General features: G+C 32.6%; 1 protein-coding gene across 1 annotated transcript in view; it reads right to left on the minus strand.

Annotated features, from left to right (window-relative positions):
* The window catches only part of LOC134717784 (slit homolog 1 protein-like), a 59358-nt gene that overhangs the window by 8951 nt on the left and 25832 nt on the right, over positions 1-24575 (minus strand). Inside the window, exons 10-15 of the mRNA XM_063580278.1 lie at positions 23699-23850; positions 20928-21098; positions 19910-20077; positions 19514-19684; positions 18909-19076; positions 17867-17896 (exon numbers count right to left, since the gene is read on the minus strand). Of these exons, the coding sequence (XP_063436348.1) occupies positions 17867-17896; positions 18909-19076; positions 19514-19684; positions 19910-20077; positions 20928-21098; positions 23699-23850 (860 nt within the window). The remainder of the gene's footprint in view (positions 1-17866; positions 17897-18908; positions 19077-19513; positions 19685-19909; positions 20078-20927; positions 21099-23698; positions 23851-24575) is intronic.

The following is a 24575-nucleotide window of genomic DNA, read 5'->3' on the forward strand; positions in this document are numbered from 1 at the left end:
CTCACGCTGTGGTTAGCCACGAATTGTTCCTTTGGACAACGTGTCCGATTAATGTTCCTTGTAGTTGTGCACACGACTCGCTGAGCAGTTTACGTCACTCCGAAGAGGGGAAAGTAACACGGATTCCTACACTGTCCTGTATAAAACTCCTAAAACTGGCGCACATAAAGCGATGTACGCAATGAAACGTTAACAATATAAAATGATGATCACATGAAGAATAAATGATGAATGAGTTTCAGAACATATATCTTTATTTGTTTCTCAGCTTTTGATATAAAATTCCCTTAAAAATTAAAAAAAAATCTAGAATTAATGGCTTTTTTGTTGTCTTTTGTAAAATATCTTTAATTTTTTGGTGGATTTCTTTCATTTGGCCATATCTTTTCAATGGCTCATTGTGTTGTAAAGATTTGCATTATTCTGAGCGCATGCAAATTAGACATATATATGCTATGTGTTGCTGTCTATTTTGGGGTATTGAAGTTTGAGAGTTATTTTATTAATAATACAGTAACCATTTTTGTTTCTTTAAATTAATAAATAAATAAACAGGAACGCTGATACCGTAAAATTGACAATTCAGAAATGAAATCAGCTTCAGAATCAAATTAGAACCTGTTTCAACATATTTTGTTTCAGTGTTTTATTACGTTAAATGTTATTTTTCTTTTATTTGATTGAAGAATTTTAAGTACACAAAGATTTAAAAATGAACTGTTCTATTTAAGTCATATTGTTTTCGAAAATTAAAGATATTAGAGGAGATTTTCATTGCATTGAAAAGTTGGATCACAAAAATACTGAACTCCCAGGAAAATTTAAAACGGAAAGTACCTAACCAAATGGCAATATCAAATGATAAAACACATCAAACGAATGAACAACTACCAATTTCCTGCTTTGGTAAAAAAACCCACACAAAGTGTGTTATCACACTGTTTTCTTTGATATTTCTGACATTAAAAATGAACAAAACACAAACATTAACCTCCATGTAAACACAATTCAATAAACAATAACACTGTCTTTACAAAGAAAAAAAACATGATAAGGCTGTTATATGAATTTCATAGTTAAATACAAATGCTAACAATGAGGTTTTTCATTCCTCTTTGGACAAAATATAAGGAAAAAGCCTTACCCACAAATAAAAACGTCAGAATACATAAAATAAATTGTGTTTAATGTCATATAAGAACCGATAGTATCCATATTCTTATTCTTCAGTCACTCTTGTAGTGTACATGTAAGAGACCGTAAGAACTGCGTTCCATTTTCTCCTGCAGATGAATTTAATTTGTATTAACCTTGTCCAAAAGAACACCTGACAATATACCTTTGGTTCGATGTTAAAATCTTGTACATAGAAAAGTTCTTAGAAATTCGAAGCATCATGTAAAACAGTTTGATTTTTTTTGCAAGGGTAGAAGCCTAGGTGATTTAGATAATTTGCATGCATAAACTATCAAGTCTATTGGCCAAAACTCTTCCATTTCTCTCACATAAAGCCACAAAATAGGGTATGTAGATGGAATTCTAGTCAACATGAGTGATTGTATACTTTAAATGCATTTTCTTATTAATTCAAAGCACAATCATGGTGAAAACGATAATCAGAATACTAAAAGCTCCCACGGAAAGCTCTTTTTAACAAATGAAAAAAAGACAGTATTATTGAGTTGATTTATGATTTGAACAAATCGTTGCAATTTTAGATACTAAATTTCATTAAGGAGTGTCATTTGAATTTCTATCCTCATCCTTTTTGCGAGACTGAGAAACTCTCAAAAATTGTGTACGTGTAGTTGACACAAATTTTCATATATTCAGATATTATAACTGACCAAGAATACACAAATTAAGATAACAAACAAATACCAAGGGAATCGTGTAATCTCGTAAATGATCTACAACGAGTACATCAAGAGGATATGCGTCTTTTGAAAAGCATATAAGATCCTTATGTGAATACCTACTCAATCAAGTTGTCGGTTAAGAAAATAAGACACAATCGGTATTTTACAGAAAAGACGTGCTCATTAGTATGACAGATCAACGTCTGCCACAAGCATGTTTGTGAGAAAGAAGGCAACTTTTTATGTAAACGGTGTAAAATATTTTTTCTAACACTTTCATAAATTAAAGAGTTCCCAAATCGAGAAGTTTTGGACTACCTGTAGTCGGATATTTCCAAATATGTCTATTATCAAAAGTTTTGATTGAATATCATAATTGAATGAAGATGATAGCTCTATTTTGTCCCCATTGGAATCCAAAGGTAATATCTGGGTTCATAGGGAAGAACTTCAATTTTGCTGTCAATATATGTGATATTGAAAACACATTACCGCTGCACTTTGCAAAAGTAGTGGTTTTTGTTGTGTTCTAAGTTAATAAGTTTGTGAGAAAGCCACTAATTTCCAAAATATAACAGGTTTTTCTTGTGTTCTCAGTAAAATTAGTTTGTGAGAAAGCCACTAATTTCCAATAAATAACTTAAAGTTTGCATTGAAAATTTTTGTAAAACTGTCATATTTTCGGGCCAAATGGGGTCTTACTGGACCTATTCCTTTGACTTTAATGTCAGTTGCAATAAATAAAAAAAAAGTGATATGATTGCCAATGCGACAAATCATCGCAAGAGCCAAAATTAAACACAAACATGTAAAATTAAAAACGGTAGGTCTTAGTTCACCTTATGATCCTGATTTTTGAAATTGTCGAGATGTAATAAAGGTGGCTTTCGGTACATGACAAAAAAATGTTTTTAAGAAAAATCTTCAAGCTTAAATAACAATCTGATAAACAGAACTTTAGTACTTGACCATCATTGAAAAACATAAAGTGTTTTTGCTTTGGATGCATTTGAATACTTAAATAGAGTCAAACGGCGTCTGCTTACACATAAGATATCAATATTTGAATAAACCATATATTTCAAAAATTCCTTGCCACATGCAAGGTACATGAAATCATCCAACGATAGTTACAATTATCTAGTTTTAAACCAACTATAAAAAAACAGACTTGTACATTTAAATTTTATACTTTTAATGTCATCTCAACAACTGAACAAATATGAATGTATTTTCACCTCAAAAGCTACTTTGAGTTCAGACTAACCTGTGTAGTTCAGGAAGTTTTAAGGCATGGTTTCCACTAAATAAGATAAAAATGGATTTTGTTGTATCATAAAGAGCTTTGAATTGGCATTTTATTTTGTTCAGAAATACCAATTTAAGTCTCGAAAAAGATTCCTTCTGGAACACAAAATTATCGAAATAGTTGTGACTGGTCGAATTTGTGTCTGGAATCGTGATATTTTTTTTTCATATTTCTATCTTTAGCTTGTACCATCGGATATGATTATGACAGCCATTCGCAAACATGTATAAAGATGGTCCGTGATGGTATGAACTGGAATAATGCACGGGAAACATGCAAGAAATATGGCGCCGATTTGATTTCCATCTCTTCACTAGAGAAATGGCAATTTGTTGTCAATTATTGTGGAGACAGTATGTTGTTTTAAGTCTACATTTCTACTACTCTAATTAAATCCGCTTCTCATTTTTAAAAATAGTTATAAATATATTTGCAGTAATTAATAATACTGCTATGTATTCATGGTAAGGTATTGTATATAAAGTTATATGTCCCATTAATGTCGTTTAAAAAAAATATCCTGTAGGTTTAGGATCGACACAGCAGAGACAATCTTGAAACATATCTGAATATATTGAGCAAAAATTAAAAAAAGATGCTTACACAAATGAAAAATAGGATGAGCACTATTGTTCCGTTTTTAATCTTACCGTACGATCGACGGAAGTGATAAAGAATAAAGGGTTCATCCATGGATGCATTTATGATTGAACAAATTTTAAAGATATGTCATTTCATTTTTAGGATGTAAGGACAGTGGTCATTGGGTAGGACTATACAACGACACTTGGGTAACTGGCGAATTATTCACGAATACTTACGATATTCCTAACAATAGTATAAAGCTGAACACAAATTATGCGTGCGGTCGCGTGCGCACGCATACGCAGTTCAGCATATTTGGAAGTCGCAGCTGTAGTTCCAGAAAACCATTTGTTTGTGAGATACAAGTTATTTAAACAAAAACGTGTATATTTGATTGAATGTTATCTTAAAGATATTGTTAAACTTGCTTCCTTAACATGTGAATTTTTTTTATTTTGACAATAACATTGAATCTTTCAAATTTATATACATGCTTATGCTTATGTTTATTCAGTAATGGAGTCTTAACTCAAAGGTGACTGACAATGTGTTTAAATTAAAATGGATGACAATATAAAGAGGTTAATGTAATATTCACGTTCTAACTTCAGGTGTGTCACCTTTATACGATATTCCCGTGCTTGCATTTCCTATCATGATTTTCTTGACAGAGGTTAACTGCTCACAAGGAAGCTATTAAACCAAGAGTTCCAAATGGTGAAGTTGAAATCATCCCTTCGTAAATTTTACGGACGCCATCACGAGTTGGATGACCGTTATGGAATAACCATTTCACAAATGATATCGGATATGTTCCTTACGCCGTAACTACAATCCCCTTCCCTTTCATTAATTTGACTTACCAAATTAGACTATTTACCGGATTTGTAATCACATAAGCAACACGACGGATGCCGCATGTGGAGCAGGATCTGCTTACCCTTCTGGAGCACCTGAGATCACCCCTAGTTTTTGGTGGGATTCGTGTTGTTTATTCTTTAGTTTTCTATGTTGTGTTATGTGTACTATTGTTTTTCTGTTTGTCTTTTTCATTTTTAGCCATGGCGTTGTCAGTTTGTTTTAGAAATATGAGTTTGACTGTCCCTTTGGTATATTTCGTCCCTCTTTTATAATGTATTTTAATCAAACATGTACAGTTATTTATTTGTTAAATGTGTATTTGTAAAATAAAAACATTTGCACAAATATATATTTTTTTTCTATATCCAGCCATTATCATGACAATGTACCACAATTCAAAGAAAGAGCTTATAAAGTATTTAACTGAAATTTCTTTTATAAATCTTATTAAACAGAAAGAACAAGTCAATCTGTGAGCTACTATGTACGTCATCTACACACTTTGATTATAAAATCCCAATCGTTGATGAACTATTTTATTTATATTCAGAACACTGATAATTATGTTATATGTAATCATATTATCGCTGCGTTGAAGACGCATTTGTGGCCTCTGGCTGAAATCTGCTTTGATTGGGTAGTTGTCTCCTTGACATACTCCCCACTTCCATTCTCAATTTAATATTCCTTTTCTTTTGGGATATTGTATTGTGAATACATGGATTAGTATACCAGGGGCAGATCCAACCATTCTGAAAAGTAGGGGTTCCCAACCGAGGACAAAAAAGAGAGGATCAACTATATGTCCCCATTCAAATGCATTAATTGGCCAAAAAAGAGGGGTTCCAATCCCCGGACCCTCCCCCCCCCCCCCCAAACTGGACCGCCAATGCATACCTTGACCATATATAAATACATAGTTAGAAGAAGCACAGTACTAACTCTTCCCAAATATATCAGTTAGTATAGAAGGTTTGTTCTCATCTTGTTTTAGCGGCACTATCGATAAACATACAATGTTATTCCACATAAGATACATGTATGGGGAAGAGAGCTATGTCTAAACCATTTGATTATTTACAACTGTCCCGAGTAATGAGCCTTTCGTCCAGTTTTGACACATATTTCCCAATTTCCATTCTCAATATTTTGTTATATTATCTTATATTGTATGTGCGAGTGCTACACTACACTTTACATGCTATATAAAAATGTATGCTTTTATTCATTTTTTTGGAAAACTGAGCACTTGATCTTGCATTTTAAAAAACCGGAGGTTATGCCACTCGAACGGTCATTAAATCTTTCTCCTTTGACAAAAAATGATAAGGTAAATACAAAATATCAGGCTTTTATCATAGCCAGTTGGTCCTTGTTTAAATACAAAGTCTATGATGTTTCAAACTGTTTCTTTCTTATTGATTGATTGTTGGTTGCTTAACGTCTAATGGCCAATATTTCATGCCTATTCAGGACGAGAACAATTCCTCATGAATACTATAGGTAGGTCTTGAATTAATAAAGGCCATCTGGGATGATGGTCAGGGACATTTGGACTGCCAATTGTAAATGAGGGTATATTGGATAGAGACAGGAGTTTTGCCTTGCAACAGGCCAACTACGGACCCCTCAAAAGAATTGTTGCAAGGGTTCCTAACGTGCAAAGACCGGTACACTCTCTTTACACGAGGCATCGGATTTAACGTCTCCAATCTGACCGGACGTGACTGCGAACTTGATACAACCAAACGGACTCTTCACTTCGGCAAGCGTTTTACTGCCCGTCGGAAATAGACCAAGTGACCATATTTCTATACCCCAGTCACCCTTGCGGATGTTTCTCTTTTAAAAGTATATCTGACGATGAAAGTAAGGAATTTTTAATCTTAAAAAAGTTAATGGAATCTTCAAAGGAAGCCATTTTAAAATGTTATCCTTCCACAATCAGTAAACCGTTCATCTTCTAAGAGAGAAATGTAAAGCGTATACACCTATACCGTCATACAGGCGAGAAATAAAAGGAGAGAATCTTATTCGTCCAATGATTGGCAATTAGGTGATTTACAACCGCTTCCATTTGGGATTTTTTTTTGCTTTGGAACTTTTCAAAGGAAATAACATTCAAACTGTAAAAGAGTTATATTCGCAAATTAGGGGGTTGTTATACTGTTCTTACTATTTAATTCCAAATAATACGTGATTGTGACAACCGCAAGAATAGAAAAACAGAAAAGAACCAACAATAAAAGGTCATAAAAGAGAAACTTAAAAGAAACTCTACTAGTTGGCATCAGATGTTACATAATTGTAAGCAGATCCTGCTCAACAAATACTACATGTTATACCTGTCGAAATACATCAGACCTATGATTAATTTAATTGTCCTTTTCAATTCGAGCGGTGGACTTTTAGTTCCCGAGGGTATCCCCAGCCCAGTAGCCAGCACTTCGGTACTGGCATGAAAATACGGATTTTTTTTCTGTTATTAAAATTTGCTGTTACAAAACATTAGAAATAATTATAAATTAAGGAATGTATCTCCCTCATGCAAAGCTCCGATTCCTTTCACGGATTTGGCTATACTTTTTGGACCTTTTGGATAAGAGCTCTTCATCTTTTTTATAAGCTTTGGATTTCAAATATTTTGGCCACGAGCATCACTGACGAGACATGTGTTGTCGAAATGCGCATCTGGTGCAAGGAAATAATTGGTACCGTTGATTTAATTAGAGACGAAAAACACGAATCCTGGTATTTTAAATATGTTTCTTCACTTAATAAGGGACGACATCAAAAAAAAGATGTAAGATAAAAAAAACTTAAATCAAATAGTTTGGGGGTGAGGGGTTAAAAGTTTTGTATATCTAAAATCGATTTTTATATTTATCCCTATTGGTAAATCAATTTTTCCCAAATTAAGTTAAGAGGGGGTCTGGGGGGTCAGTGAAAAAAAAATATGTGAATTAAGTTTGTTATCCTACATTGAACTTTTGGTGTTGTCCATAAGTATTTTCTAGTTTTTAGGCATCAAAAAAGGTAAATGAACAGTGTTATACAGCTGTTAGATAAAATAAGAAACGCAGAAATCGACGAAAAGGGTAAGATGACAAAACAGGTCAATTTATATATTTAGAAAAGTTATTAAATTAAATGTGTTTTATCGATGTAATATATTCACTGGTGATTCAATGAATGAATGGATCTGGCAATATATATGATATTAATTGAAATAAAATTAACGGTACCAATTTTCTTGCACTAGATGCGCATTTCGACAATACATTTTTCTTCAGTGATGTTCGTGGCCAAAATATTTAAAAACCAAGGCTCATATAAAAGAAAATAGACGTGAACTCTAAGGAAGTGCATACCTTTACTGAGTAAATATTGTCTATTGAATACTAGTATATCAATAAGCTTTTTACCAAATGTATTTACTGATAATGGAGAAAAAATGGAACACTTCCCGTTTGCGATATTGCTGAATCTATTATGAATTTATATTACAATAGAACAATCAATGCAATTTTGTTTTTTACTTTACTTAATAAATGGTGATTTAATGACCATAGAACATATTTCATTGTTCCTCAATTGTTTTAGATATGGATTTAGTACTTTTTGTTATTAAATCAAATATTTGTTGTTCAAATATAGAACCTCGTCATTTTTTTAATGTTGCATAGGCGACGCGCAACTAAAAATTGAAAATCAGTGCTAATTCTATACGCAATAAAAGAGTCAATTTTAAAAGAGAGACAAGCTAAAGGCTTATAAAATTTACTGTCTCCAAAATGATAATAAAAAAGGTTATACTTTGGGTGACAACAATCATTTTACATGGAAGCGCATTAAGAAACTTTGAAGTTACGTTCGTACCAGCGGCAACAGAACATTATTTAGAAAATACCATTTACGATGTGATAACACCATCTCTACTCTCTGATTGTGCTGTTCAATGTCTGCAAGGTGCGATTAATATATGCTCAAGATTTTCATGGGAGTCAGGCACAGAGCGATGCATGTTACAATCAGATAATGTTACTTCTGATTTTCCTACACAAATCATCGTTAAAAGACTATCCACGCTGTATTTCCCGAACCATCATGGTGAGAACATTTTTGTGTTATTGAGCCGATTTTTATTTCAAACTAAGCTTTCACATATTTCATCGGACTTATAAGTGGAATTAAAATATCTGGCCTGATCCTTTGGCAAGATTGAGGGATTTGGCAAAATGGTGTACGTAAAGTTAAAATAAGTTTACAAATGGTTAAATGTCATAGCTGAACAAGATGGTGGGCGTATCTTGATAAGCATTCAGCATCCGCTATACGAATCCTTACTCAATCATAATGTAGGTTAAGGGAATAAGGCACACTCGGTTAAATTACAGACAAGACAATTTTTTGTATATGTCAGATCCACGCCTTCCACAAGCATGTTTGCAGAAATTTTTTTCTTTATTCAATCGATGTTGAATCCTATTTTCTTACACTTCTGTTACTTGTGGAGTTCCAAATTAGGGTTCTCTAGGACCATTTGTATTCTTATATGTGCAAATGTGTCTATTAATACCATTTTTTATTATATATCATAATTTAATGAAGATGATACACTGTTTTATGTTCGCATTGGAACCCACAGGTACAGTTGGGTGTAGACCAAGCATTACATAAAGTACACGCAAGTTAACGCGGCGTGCACATATTTCGTTAGTTAACTTTAAATTTCGCGTTTACTTCATTTACATTAACGCAGTCAACATGGAAAGTTCTAATGTCTACTCGAGTAAACGTGCGTTTACTCTGTATCCGTTTAGTCAGTAGTAAACGGCCGTTTACTTCAGATTTCACAAGTTTAATTTTACTTGCCGGTTTACTTTTACTACATATTTCTCAATTGTATTTTACGTGCACTTGAAAGTAAACGGGCGTTTACTTTCGCGTTAACTTATTGTGTATATTATAAGATTATCGTCATGTGCATTTGTACATTTATTTATGTTGTTTAAATGACTTAATATTTTACGCACATGTGATTTAAACCTTAACATTTAAAAATACTTTTTATTAGAAATATAAACATTTATTAAGGCAAAAAAAAAATCAGTTCCTTAAACTTTCAACAGCGGATTTTCTATTTTTTCTGTTCAAAATTTACATGTACAAATATCGACTCACTTTCATTAAATGCAATCGTCAATATGTTGATCGGAATTGGATAGATGGATATTTTGATGTACCTTATCATGTGATATATATAAGGTCAGTGTGTCCAGGCTACGATGACAATCTGCGTTTACGCACGTTTACTACACACAGTAAACGGGCGTTTACTTTTTTACAAAAATAGAAGACACGCCTTTTTCGCGTTAACGCGGTGGTAAACGCGAAAGTAAACGCCCGTTAACTTTTTATGCCCGTTTACATGTAATGCTTGGTCTGCACCAAACTGTAATATCGAATATTAATTGTAAGGAACACAAGTCTGGCATTCAGTGGTTTATTGGTAATACTTTACCGCTGCACTTTTCCAAATAAGTTGTATTTTGTTTGGTTCTTAAAGAAAACTTGCTCAAGTTGCCTTGTGAGGTCAAATGCAATAAACAATTGCCAATGATAAAAAATATCCACAAGAGACCAATTCAATAGAAGTTACATTAGGTCACAGTAAACCAAATGATCCTGCTTTGTAAAATAGATGAGCCTAAATAGAGGCAGATTTTGTTTGTTCCAAAATTATTCTCTATAATATTAGTTTTACCAAATATCAATACAAGTAAGAAGTTCAAGGGTTGATTGAATTAAAGTCTGGTCCAGTCCAATGTCATTTGATAATGAACACTTAGTAGTATTCCTGTTTCTGTAAAAAGTTTAATAATACATAATAAGTATTTCAAATATATACTTGTCGATTTACCCCATGTACTGATTCTTGACTTTAAATTACATATATATTACAATTTATTTTCACCTAATAAATTACAATTATAACATGAAAGGCTGTCTAGATAAGATTAAATTGAACCCTTAAAAGCGTCAAAATATGACAAAACTTTCTTATATTAACACCTACCTATAGTTTTCGTAAGAAAAAATTATTCAGATGTGTCCACTTCATCTTTTTATAAAGTTTGAAAAAAAGTTTAACTGTGGAAGTGTGTGTTATGATACTGACTGGAAAACATGTTAAACTTATAGTGTGTCCTGTTTTGGCATTCGGCTGTATTAAAGTCGTGTTGTTTTGCTAGTTTTTGTGTAGTGAGCAAATTCGTTTTACATGCAGTGAAGTCAGTATATAGTACCAGGATTATAATTTTATTCGCAAGACGCTCGTTTCGTCTACGAAAGACTCATCAGTGATGTTCAGATCAAAATAATTATAAAGAACAAAGTTAAAAAGCATTGGGGACCCAAAATTAAAAAACAAACAACGTTGTGCCAAATATGGCTCAGGAATTCTTTTTAAAAATAAGAAAAAATGCCACAAATCTTAAAAATACAGAAATGAAGAACACCAAGATCTTAACAAATTAACTGTAAAGATATAAAAAAAGAAGATGGGGTATGTTTTCTAATGAGACAACTGATCACACATTTCCACAAGAGACCAAAATGATACAGACATTAACAACTATAGGTACCGTACGGCCTACAACAATGAGCAAAGCCCATATATTGATCTTTGTGTCTTGAATCGCAGTCAGCCATTACTCTATATTTCTATCTCCAGGTTGCATCGTCGGATATGATTATGACAGAAAGACGCAAACATGTATAAAGATGGTCAATGATTATATGAACTGGAATGCTGCACGGAAAATATGCCAGAAAGATGGCGCCGATTTGATTTCCATTTCTTCCCAAGAGAAATGGCGCTTTGTTGTCAACTATTGTGGACAAAGTATGGTTCTTTTTTAATTCTTCATTTTTACCATCTTATTTATCAAATCAGCATTTGGTTGTATATTTCGTTTATAATAACAATTGTTTGTTAAAACTTAACTTAAGTAACGACAAAACCTGAAGTGTCCGAACAATTTGAAAGCCAGTAAAACAGTCATATTCCTGACTAAGTTTATGTATTTTACGATGCGTGTTATGTCAATACTAAATGTCAATGTGTTGCGATGACTTCTATCGCAGCCGTTGGTAACAGCTTCTAACATCTTTGCACTGATTAATTATCAAATAGTATGTGATTGACCTCACTGTTCTTGTTCATGTTGTTTGTTTTCCGTAATAAAGAAATTTGACAACGTTAGTACGTCGAGTCAATTAATATTTTGACGTTTGACCGAAGTACTGATCTTTACTATGACATTTATGCTGGTTTAATTTCTAATTATACAACCATAATGTTGTTATGAACACAAACATACACATTTATACAAATAGATGGGTTCAGTCCTGATATTTACTTTGATAACCAGTCATTATGACTGCTCAAAGTTAACATGTGACAGAATCTGACAAGTCCTAGGACCACAATATAGTAAACTTAAAAAAAGGACTTGGTCTTGTGTCTGCAGAGACAGGTCTGCTACTGATATAATATTCGATTTAAAAAAATACTTTTAATGTTCGGCTTTTTTGTATAAACTTACAAAACTAAAGTCAATTTAATACCTCTGTGATATATACATGATTATATGCATGTATTTGTAAATAAAATAAAAACTTGGCTACTCATAAAAATTGATTCGTGATCTGCCTTTTAATCAATAAAAAACTAAATTGATTAAACTGCTAACAAGCATTGAATACATATCAAATTCTCTAATCTTATAAACCAGATGTGCACTTTTTATGTAAATTTATATACCTGCATAGTAAAGCATCAATCATAATCTTTATTATTTTAGGATGTATGAACAAAGGTCACTGGATAGGACTGTACAACGACACTTGGATCACTGGTGAATCCTTCACGAATACCTACGATATTCCTAACGATCGTATAAAGGTGAAAACAAATGATGTGTGCGGTCGCATGCGCATGAATTTGGAGTTCATATTGGATAGTCAAGGTTGTTACAAAGAAAAACCATTTTTTTGTGAGATACGAGTTACTTAAACAAACACGTGTGTATATTATGATTAATTGATATTTAAAACATTCTTTAAAATTTTTAAATGTATTTTTTAAAGTGTTCATTCACCATGTTCAATAAAAATGACTTTGTTTAACAAAAACATATACAACTTTCCTGTTGAGCAAATGCGGTTTTGGCTTTGCTCATTGTTGAAGGTCGTTCATTGACCTATAATTCTGTGTCATTTTGGTCTCTTGTAGAGAGGTGTCTTATCACCAATCACACACCATCTTCTCTTTTTTGTTGTTGTTTGTTAGATCAATAACTAACCCATTTCATTCTATTGCATAAGTAAGCAAATGGATTTTTCATTCAAATCGGTATAACTCGCAAACATGATTCCTTATTTTATAATTAATATCGATTTTAATTCAATAAATTCGTAATTGACAAAACACTATATAATTTTTTGAAGATTTACGTCTGTTTGATGCTCTTTTGTATTTTTATGTAAGATGTTTGCTTTATTTGCAATTTGTATTTTCTTTCTGTGATTTTGAATAAATGACATGTTTTCGTCAATCATATCATATATCACAACAAGCACAGACAGGCATGTTACTTACAGGTTTGTGTTTGTCTGTCTGGCAATATTAAACATAAGGTAATAGTATACAGTTATTTAAAATGATGTAACTATGTACGGTATGAAGATCAGCTTATTGTTCTATCCTCAGAGGCCGAAGACTAAGGACAATAGAACAATGGGCTGATCATCATACATAGGGAGATATAATTTGATGTATTGCACTGTTGCACATTCAATGACTGTCTTATTACCTAATAATAACAATAAACCCAATGAAGCTTAAAAGACCCAATTTTATTGAACAACATGAATACCTTTCATCTATTCAGATTTCAGATTAATTTTCAGTGCAATAGACCATGGAACGAAAAATGGCAGAAAATTAGCAAATACTATAGAAGTATCAATGAAACATTAAAATACTGTATATGAGTAATAAAAACAATTATTGCATCAACTTAATTTAATGTGTATTACTTCATAAATAAATAAAATGCAAGTACTTAATAAATTCATCAAAGATAAGATACTTAAATTTTGGACGCCAGATGAAATGTATTAATATATATAAGTTACACTAGTATTTCAGATAAGGAAAAAGGATTGGAACCCGCTTTAACTATTTGCATCTGTCCTAAGTCAGGAATCATGTGTTCAGTAGTTGTCGTTTGTTGATGTGTTTCAAAGCTCGTTTCTCGCTTCTTTTTTATATATATAAATTAGACCGTTGGTTTTCCCGTTTGATTGGTTTTGAACTTGTATTTTTTGCGGCCAATTATAACTTGCTGTTTGGTGTCGGGCAAGGCTCCATGTTGGAAGACCGTACCTTAACCTATAATGGTTGACATTAATAAATTGTGTCTTGGAGGGAGAGTTGTCTCATTGGCACATCTTCCTATATCTACCAAATCTATGTATAATCGCGAATTCATGGCCCTTTTCAGTGTCATAACAGTATAGTCGGCTATATAAGGCACTGACATGAAACATATGAAAAAAAAACAATCGAGAAAACTAACAGATTAATTGTTCACGATGACTGCATTTTTTCTGAGGTCACATGATATTGTCAGTTCGTCTACGAAGTTTGTGTTCTTGGTATTAACCATTTCTTTTCTAAAAGAGATTGCTGCTCAAAATAAACAACACATGTCTTATCAGTTAAATTCAAAGCATCTCCTCTTAAATTTCGTAGATGACATAACTGTCTGTGTTGAAGCAAATGGTATCTCTGTTCAATATGACTATACATCTTTGATCTTGACAGAGTCACGATATGAACTGCATTATTTTATTCAACTAGTCGAAGTTATCAAAGGACCATGATTTGACTCCAACCAACAAGGCATGGTTCGAAATAACTGTACTCAAGTATATGTTTTACAACGGGGTTGTGTTAAACACACTGGCTTTGGGTTATTATCTTATTATCTTATTACTGTCATTAATGTTAATAGCTATGCGTTAAGTCATATTGCTATTCATATGTGCAGTGTTTTGGACTGTCCCGGTACTATATATCAGAAAACGTTTAAATATTAATCAAAAATGTCACTTCTCAGTTAATGGGTTCGAGTTTTAAATGTACATGTAACAGTATTCATGTTATGTACATTTGGTACTATACTTCTTTCTTATTACATATTAGATAAACTGTTGTTTTATTACTAAGTTTAAAAAAAATATACATGTATATATGAGTTGATACAAGGATGGAATTACAAGAACACATGCCCTTACGTCCTGTGATTTCTGCTTTGGTACTTTGATGTGGTAATTTTGTCTGTATATTTTTTTTATTTTTTTCCTCAACAGATTTTCATGGTAATGCATCCAAATGTTGCCTTGAATATAGAAATATGCCCTTGTATACATGATATTTTTCTAACCGGCTGTTAACAAGTTGGCAAATGAGCATTGTTTAATTTGGCTATGTGAGATTTACAACTACTGTACTTTAGGCAGCCAGGTCCGGTTATAAGTTAAATCCAATTGTTAGTGTTCAAAGAAAGCCAGGATATTAGAACGTCAAAAACGCTTGCAACAACTTTTGGAAGAGGCTATATGTGGCTTTAAGTATAAAACTCTCTCTCTTCCAAACATACCTTTATTTTGACAGTAAAAACAATATGCGTGGTTAAATATGTCTTGTGATATCTGAACCCCGCCTACATACATCAATAATAGGTACCAGGGTTATAATTTAGTACACCAGACGCGCGTTTCGTCTACATAAGACTTATCAGTGACGCTCATATCAAAATATTTATAAAGCTTAACAAGTGCAAAGTTGAAGATCATTGTGGATCCAAAATTCCTAAAAGTTGTGCCAAATACGGCTAAAGTAATCTATGCATGGGGTAAGAAAATTCTTAGTTTTTGTAAAATTCAAAGTTTTGTATACAGGAAATTTACAAAAATTACTACATTATTGATATTCATGTCAACACCCAAGTGTTGACTACTTGGCTGGTGATACCCTCGGGAACGAAACGTCCGCCAGCAGTGGTATCGTCGCAGTGGTATCGACCCAGTGGTGTAAATAGCTATCAAAGGTACCAGGATTATAATTTAGTACGCCAGCATTGAGGATCCGGAATTCCAAAAAGTTGTGCCAAAAACGGCTAAGGTTATCTAAGCCTGGGATTTTTGTGGTTCTGCCGAGGTCTGCATACAAGTCAATACAAAACTTGTCATTAGTTGATCATTTAATTGCGCGGTTTACCGGTACCTACGAAATCGATGAAAATTGGTATGCAATAATGGCAACAGTAGTATACCGATGTTCAAAACTCATAAATCGATAGAAATAAAAAAAAATCCGGGTCACAAACCAAACCCGAGGGAAATATCAATGAATCCACAGTATTGCTAATTATTGTGCAGTAGAATAAAACGCTGAAGATGATAAATTGATACCACATGTATAACCATTTATTAAAACAGAAATTGAATACAAAAAATAAATGTTTTTAGCAAAATAAATGTCAACATCAACGAAACTAACCCCTCAATAGATAATGAAATAGTTTGACGGTAATTATCTCAGAACACATTACTACATAGCCTAATTATAATATTGTCTATAAATAAATTCAAAATATAATGTATGAGTGTATAAAAACAGTATTTTATACAAATTATGTCACCAAAACCAAACAGTATAGTTGAAGAAATGTTAGAAAACGCATGAGAAACGATTTACACAAATTTGAATAAGAAGCGACTCAAATAATCAAAATTCCCGCTAGTCTTAAAAAGAAAAGGAAAAAAAAATATTCTTGCAGTATCCCACTAATCCATGTTCAACACACATTTTGTCTTTAATGCAATTGTCTTCTGTAATTTCTTCTCCATTTTCCTGCTTTTTTCTTTTGTCGTTCTATGAAGAAAAAAATAGGATAATTTAAAACTAACCGGTGTTTTTTTAACCCATAAGAGCAGCACCATATTGACGTATAATAATATCATTTAAATGCTAAGGCGGTCCCGGTGGTCATGTAGCTTATGACGTTATATTACTGTAATCACTTGCCAATCAACACGGAGGTTTTGGATTCGAACCGTGCTCTTGCGGTTGCACTTAACCTACATTGACTAGCATTGTCAGTTTTCCTTTAGAAGGTCCGTGGTTTTTGCCGAATACTCCAGCTTCTTCTACCAATACAAACTGGCCGTCACAAAATATTTGCGAATAATAAATAGTGACGTGGAAATACCAACAATCAATCAATCAATCATAAATGTGAAAAAAAAAACACACAAAAGATGAACATTAAGGTAGATCATAAGTAAATGTTTTTTGAGACAGAATTTTTTTATAATTTGCCAAAATGAAGATTTTACTATGCTTTTTTCAAAAATATAACAAAAAAGTATGGGTCACCGTGCTATTTTTCAAGCTATGAGTCGTTAAAAATTGTCAAAATTTGGTTAGTTTGTTCATGGAAAAACACATAAGAGTGCATAAAAAAAGTTCTATGAGATAGAATTTTGAAATAAATTGTGAGAAGATAGGTTTCCTAATATGCTTTAAGAAAATAAAAAGAAAACATGGTGTCCCCGAACTTGTTTTGTTGCCAAAAGTAAAAATTAAAAAAAATCCTATTTCCTAGTATAAATTATGTAATAAAAGAGTTATCTCCCCTTAAATGGCTCATTTGCAAAAAATGATTTTAAAAACCAAAAAGGTAAATATTTGTTAGAATATTTTGAATAATACAATAAATTAACAAGTTTTCTTTATATAAAAAAACAGTCTAACCATAAAATTGCAAATCTGTTTCGAAATTTGCTGATTTGGGCAAATAACTAGACCGATTTTGTACTGTGATTTTTCAATCCAAGATGGCGGTATACCATCAATCTACCTTAAATGTCATATGGATACAGTCATGCAGGCGCACTAGACTACAATCTTGGTTGACTAGTAGGATCGTCAGTTTTCACATTGAAGGTCGGTATTTTTTTCTGGTATTTTGGCTTCTTCCACCAATAAAAAAATGACAGCCACGTAATAGCCCAAAGGGAAATCAATCTGCAGTAACACTAAGGTTTCGAATGTAGTAAAAGTAAACATGTGGCTTAAAATATGACCATTACAGTTTTATTGAAAAGTAGTTACCTGCTTTTTTGTCGGCTTCTTTGCAAGATGCTGAAAATACAATAAACTTAATGAAGATAACAATAACTGTTGTATAAAAGAAACCAAATCTAAACAAACATATGGTCAAAATATATTTCAATAAAAACAATCTCAAATTGCTATCCACAATGAGTCGTTGCTTACAACGTCTTGCGTTTGTATTTGATGAATATATCTGAGTTATATAAATGCATTGGTATATGCAATGGTATTCGTTATAAAGATTCATATTAACTGCATTAATAGTCGGCATCAAATATTAAGCTATATTTCTAAATTAGGCAATTTACATGTCTAGTCTTATTTCTATCAGAGCTGTTACTTGATCAGTATAATTTATAATGCTTTAATTCATCAATCTCCTTTGCTTATCATAAGGAGTCCTATTACAAAACTATAAGTTTGTTGATATATCTCATTTGCAGGAGAAATCCTTCCGATTGATCCAATTCTGACTTTTTAAACCCATATCATCAATTATACATGATTTCAATTTATTTTGGGCATAGCAGAGAACAAATATGCTTTCTGTCCTGCATGGGCTGATTTTGTTGGGATGTTTTAACCACAGACTTTGCATAGAGATTTTGTCAATTTTGAACCAGAAATAAGTTAACCTGTACATGTATTGATATTCATTTGCATAAGATCGATTTCTATCAGACGAAGCTCATGTTTGAAGCAATATACATACAAAAGTACATCTTTCATTTGATTATTATTTTACGCAGCAAGAGGAACAAAACTTCTATGTCTTTTTCTGGGCCGTCATCCGAAAGTAAAATTGATATATAATTATGGCAATAAACTCATATTAGAAATATCAGTTTACAGTACCCAATGGTATGCGTCACTTAAATAGAAAAAAAACCCCTTCAAAGCAAGTAGGGAATTCATGGATTATTCTAGCTACATTCTGACATATTCAAAATGTATTCAATTTAATATAAAATGTAAGCATAGCATTTATGAGTTTATAATATCAATTTCAATAATCCACACTTCTAAAAAATAAAAGTACCTCGACATTTTCCTAAGTTACATATCACTGACTCAATACTAGGTCCAACACAATATTTTCCATCGTCAGAAGGCTTCGGGTTGTCACAGCTTCTTACTCTGTGTTTAATACCGACCCCACATGATACAGAGCATGACGTACACGACCATGAGCTCCATTGACCGTCAACTGTAATGAAGAGTACTGGGTTTTATTTATGTACGTTAACTTTTATGTACAATTTTATCTTTTTAAGCTTTGGCAAAACTTTCTTTTAAGTGAATTGATGGCATAGTTACATGAATGTTAGTAGTTCATTATCTACATAAAAAGAATAAACTAATGAAACAAACACGGGTCGGTCAATCATTATTGAGTGAGTAAAATACTAACGTTAAATTCGTTTAGAGTCTTCTTTTTTTTCTGTCTAAATGACAGAATGTACAATAACGCTAACTGACTGTTCAAATTGAACTGTTCATACAATTTTTTTCTACATTTTTTGGGGGGTAAAATCTATGGCTTAACGGTCTCAATTAGAAATTGAATGCATTTTTTTTTGTTTTATATGAAGGAATATATAACTCTCTACAAAAAGTTCTTCCATCTCTAAAAAATCTATCTACCTGGACAATTCCTTAAGTTACAAGCATTAAGGTATTCCATATTATCACCAACACACATCTGTCCACCTTCAGAAGGTGCTGGGCTATCACATATTCTTTTGCGATATATAGAACCGTTTCCACAGGTGGTAGAACATGGCGTAGTCATCCAAGAACCCCATTCGCCATCAACTTTAAAAAAAATAGGTAGACAATATAAGAAGATGTGGTATGATTGCCAAAAATACACTTCTCCACAAGACCAAACGTAAAAAGAAATTAACAATTATACGTCACCGTACCCCTCCAACAAAGAAGAAAACCCATTCCGTATAGTCAGCTATAACACGCCCCGAAATGACAAATGTATAACAATTTAAATAATTTACTATTCTAAAAAAATAAAAGTACTAGTACCTTGACATTGTCCTAAGTTACACGTTAGTGACTCCATACTAGGCCCAACACACTCTTTTCCATCGTCAGAAGGCTTTGGGTTGTCACAGCTTCTAATTCTTTGTTCAATACCATCCCCACAGGAGACAGAGCATGGTATAGATGACCAAGAGCTCCATTGCCCGTCAACTGTCATATATTATACTATAATACTTAAATAGTTTAAATTATTGATGTTAACTTTTATGTGCTTTATTATATTTCTTAACTTTGACAAAAATATCTTCGAAGGGAATAGATGGACTAGTTATGTTCGTAGTTCATCCTCAAAATAATAAAATAAATAAACTATTAGTTAACAAAAACGATTGATTGATGGATTGTTGCGTAACGTCCATAATCAAATATGTCATGCTTTTCAGGACAAGAACAAATTAGCAATAAATACAATACGTCAATTTTGTAAAAAAAAAGAGGCCATCCGGGATGAAGGTTAGGGAAATTTTGACCGCGGAAAACGAGGGTATATTGCATAGGGACAGGAATATTTTGTTTAGAAACAGGCCAACTACGGACCCCTGAAAGAGTTGCTGCAAGGTTTTCTAACGTGCAAAGAGCGTAACACTCTCTTTACAAGAGGCATCGGATATAATGTCCCCATTCTGACCGGACATGGCTGCAAACTTGATGCATGAACAGCCCAACGAACGCCCCTCTTTGGCAAACTTTTTACTGACGGTCGGAAGAAGACCAAGTGACCATATTTCAGTTCCCGGTCACCCTTAAGGGATTAACAAAAACGAGTCGATCATAATCGGGTGCGTAATATACAAACGTTATATTCGTTGAAAAAATTTCTGTTCGCTGTGCCTCTCTTATTTCTTGCCTTAACAAATGACATAATTTATAATTTTCATCCGTCTTTTTTCAATATTTTTTTTCAAGATGTGTTTACGTTCTCATTTAAAGAAATGTATTTTTTTATATGAAGGAATATGTTACTCTCTACAAAAAATTCTTCAATCTCTTAAAAATTTACCTGGACAATTCCCTAAGTTACAAACATTAAGGTATTCTATATTATGACCAACACACATCTGTCCGCCTTCAGAAGGTGCTGGGCTATCACATATTCTTTTCCGATTTATAAAACCGTTTCCACAGGTGGTAGAACATGGCGTAGTCATCCAAGATCCCCATTCGCCATCAGCTTTTAGAGAAGGAGAATAAAAACCATTATTATCAAAGACGTCTGCGTAATGAATTCTACATTTGTGAACCTTTGAAAAGGTTCAATGTTTACCTTATTTAAACTTATTGACATATGATTTTCATTATCTTATATTTAAGTGCATTTGATACAATTTTGGTGAATTTTTAACGACATTGTGTTGTAAGCTTCCTATCACTGGGTCAATTTGTATACGTATAAGACTCATACCTTCATAATGTAAATATGATACTTTTAGGGATAAAAGGTACCAGGATTATAATTCAGAACACCAGACGCGCGTTTCGTCTACATAAGACTCATCAGTGACGCTCATGTCAAAATAGTTATATAGCCAAATAAGTACAAAGTTGAAGAGCATTGAGGATAACAAATTATCAAAAGTTGTGTCAGATACGACTAAGGTAATCTATTCCTGGAATAAAAAAAACTAAGGTCCAAATCTCAGACACTTAGTCAACGATTTGTTTGTACAACATTACTTCCCTCCTGGGTAGACATATTTTCACTTTTGTGTATTAAAAGATAAACACATGCAGATTCGTGTAAACTATTTTGAATAACTTCTTTTCATAAGTTAGCTCCTACGTAATTAACATTTCTTGGAAATAATTAAATTTTATTAAATTTGCACTATTATACATCACCGCACTGGGAACGCTAATTATGTGTTTATACCTCATTTGAGGCCATGTGACAACATGGTTGGTCACCATTAAACACAGGTTATCAGTTTAATCATAATTAAAAAATTAGAATTTTCATCCAAGAATGTAGGTGTAAATATAAAGAACATGAGTATGCATAAATAAGCAAGCAAGCTAACGACTTTAATACGTATTATTTTGTTTAAACAAAAAGCTGAAAAGAGTGTTTATTTTTCGTGCATTCGATTATTTTTGTTATTCTATTAATTTTCGAAAGAAACTCATATAAAATAAATACTTTCTATACCAAGCGTAGGAATTTCTCGTTTTGAATTGCAACTGCTTTACAAAACACTTCAAACTGCAGACTTTAGAATGATAAATACCATTTTTGGTTTTTATAGGTAAACACATATTTATTTTGTTTGCTAATCCCTTCAAATGTCGTTGTTAAACTAACATGATATTCAAAATAATTACAACATCAAATATATGCTTATTGTGAAATATGAATAATGTTAAAATTAATGAAAGGGTTCGACCCTTTCACTTTTAGGAAACCGTTATATACTTACATCTAGAAATTGACAATGAGGGTCGATTGAAACCAAAACTTTACGTCAAAAGAGATGATTTCAGCTTTCCAATTGTGAATTTTCCAATTCTGAGTAGCAACATTCCAGCAGCACCTCGATACGGTGTGTACATCTCCCAATTGATACGATATTCCCGTTCTTGCATTTCCTATCATGATTTTATTGTTAGAGGGTTGTTGCTGAAGAGGAATCTATTTAACCAAGAGTTCCAAATGGTGAAGCTGAAATCATCTCTTCGTAAATTTTACGGACGTCATCACGAGTTAGTTGACCGTTATGGAATAACTGTTTCACAAATGATATCGGATATGTGTCGTACGTCGTAACAACAATCCCCTTCCCTTTCATAAATGTGACCTACCGAATTAGACTATTTACCGGATTTGTTATCTCATAAGCAACACGACGGGTGGCACCCACTAGTTTTTGGTGGAGTTTGTGTTGTTTATTCTTTAGTTTTCTTTGTCGTGTCATTTGTACCATTGTTTGTCTGTTTGTCCTTTTCATTTTTAGCCATGGCGTTGTCAGTTTATTTTCGATTTATGAGTTTGACTGTTCCTCTGGTATCTTTTGTCCCTCTTTTACCGTAGCTGTTTTTGGAAAACCGTTAATGATCGTTGTTATATCCGCAATGATCTTCAACTTTGTACTTTATTTGTCCATTTAAACATTTTTCATTGGAGCGTCATTGATGAATCTTTTGTAGACGTAAGCTCGTCTGGTGCAAATACAAAATTTCAATCCTGGTATGTAAAATAAGATTATTTCAACTAGTTTGACGACACCAACACTCCCGATAACCTTGGACATTAGTGTAACAGTACATGATAAGAACAAACTATAAAAATCATTTAAAAAGGGTCTAACTTCTCATATGATTACAATGGAGTAAAGGCTGAAGTTTTATACTCCGCTATAGTTATAAAATTTATAATTTCGTTAACACTAAAGGTAATGAATGGGCACCATAGATCGTCAATAAAATAAAATTCCAACATATTAGTTCAACGTGTTGTTTGAATATTTGAATGCCCCTTAATGTATCGGCTATCGAGGCAAATCATCAAACTGGCATATTTCGTTACATCTCGCCTTCTTATTAATAATGATAATGTCTTAAACTATTATTTCTGTCGTCTCAACTGTTTCTTCGAATACCAATAACCAGTCTACTGTATTAAAGTGTTTTACATCATATCAGTTAATGGAAGTATTTATTGTGACGTGTCAAAACTTGTAAAATGTTTAAGAAGAAATATGCATCGACAGTTTGGACCAATTAGGATATCCAAATTGGACCTTAATTGCCATGCACCTTAAAATATTGTATATTTACCTGGACACTTTGTTGAATTGAAGCTGTTGATGTCAACAGGTGCGTTAAAATCATGGCATGTTCCAGTAAAAAGCTTCAACTTGGTTTGATTTTTAGTCCATTCAATCAAATCTAGCATGGTACAACAAATCAGCGGGTTTCCATGTAATGTTCTAAAATGAATGATTAATAACTTAATGTGGTACCTAACACTACAGGGAGATAACTCTGTAAACTGTTTTAATTACGTTGTGTTGTACAAGGAGTATTAAGCTTCGCAGTGATCAAAATTGATGTTTGAAAAACTGCTATATAACCAGTGTAATTTTTCTGACAAAACGGTTAATTTTTTTTAAATTTATCATATTTTTGTTAAAGGGTCAAAGTAAATAATTTTACAAATATTATGAAAATTGAACGAGTCAAATTAATTTTAGTGAAAGTGTTGGGTACCTCCTAAAGTGTTGTAATATATTTTTTAACCGCGTTTCTATTTAATACAGTATGTAACTTTACGTTTGTTGCCACCATATGCAAACACAGCACATGTTTCAAAAAGAAGACGCTAGAGTCAAAAATTGTTATGTGGTTGCTTGTTAAGACAAATATCTAACAGAGTAAAAACCTCGTGGATTTAATATAGAAAACCATAGAATGAAAGTTGAGGTCATATATAACTTGAACAACATACACTTTGAAAGAGATTAATTGATCGATTGATTAGTAAATGTCATTGACAAATATTTCATGCATATTCAGGACAATTTATAAGTAAATCCAACATGTAGGTTCTGCAAAAGAGGAGTCCGGGATTAAGCTTGGAGAACTTAAGGCTGCCACGGAAAATGAATATATATTGGATAGGGACATTTAGCCTTGTAACAGGTCACATATGAAC

This window comes from Mytilus trossulus, chromosome 5 (genome assembly GCF_036588685.1).
Source record: "Mytilus trossulus isolate FHL-02 chromosome 5, PNRI_Mtr1.1.1.hap1, whole genome shotgun sequence".
Taxonomy (NCBI): Eukaryota; Metazoa; Mollusca; class Bivalvia; order Mytilida; family Mytilidae; genus Mytilus; species Mytilus trossulus.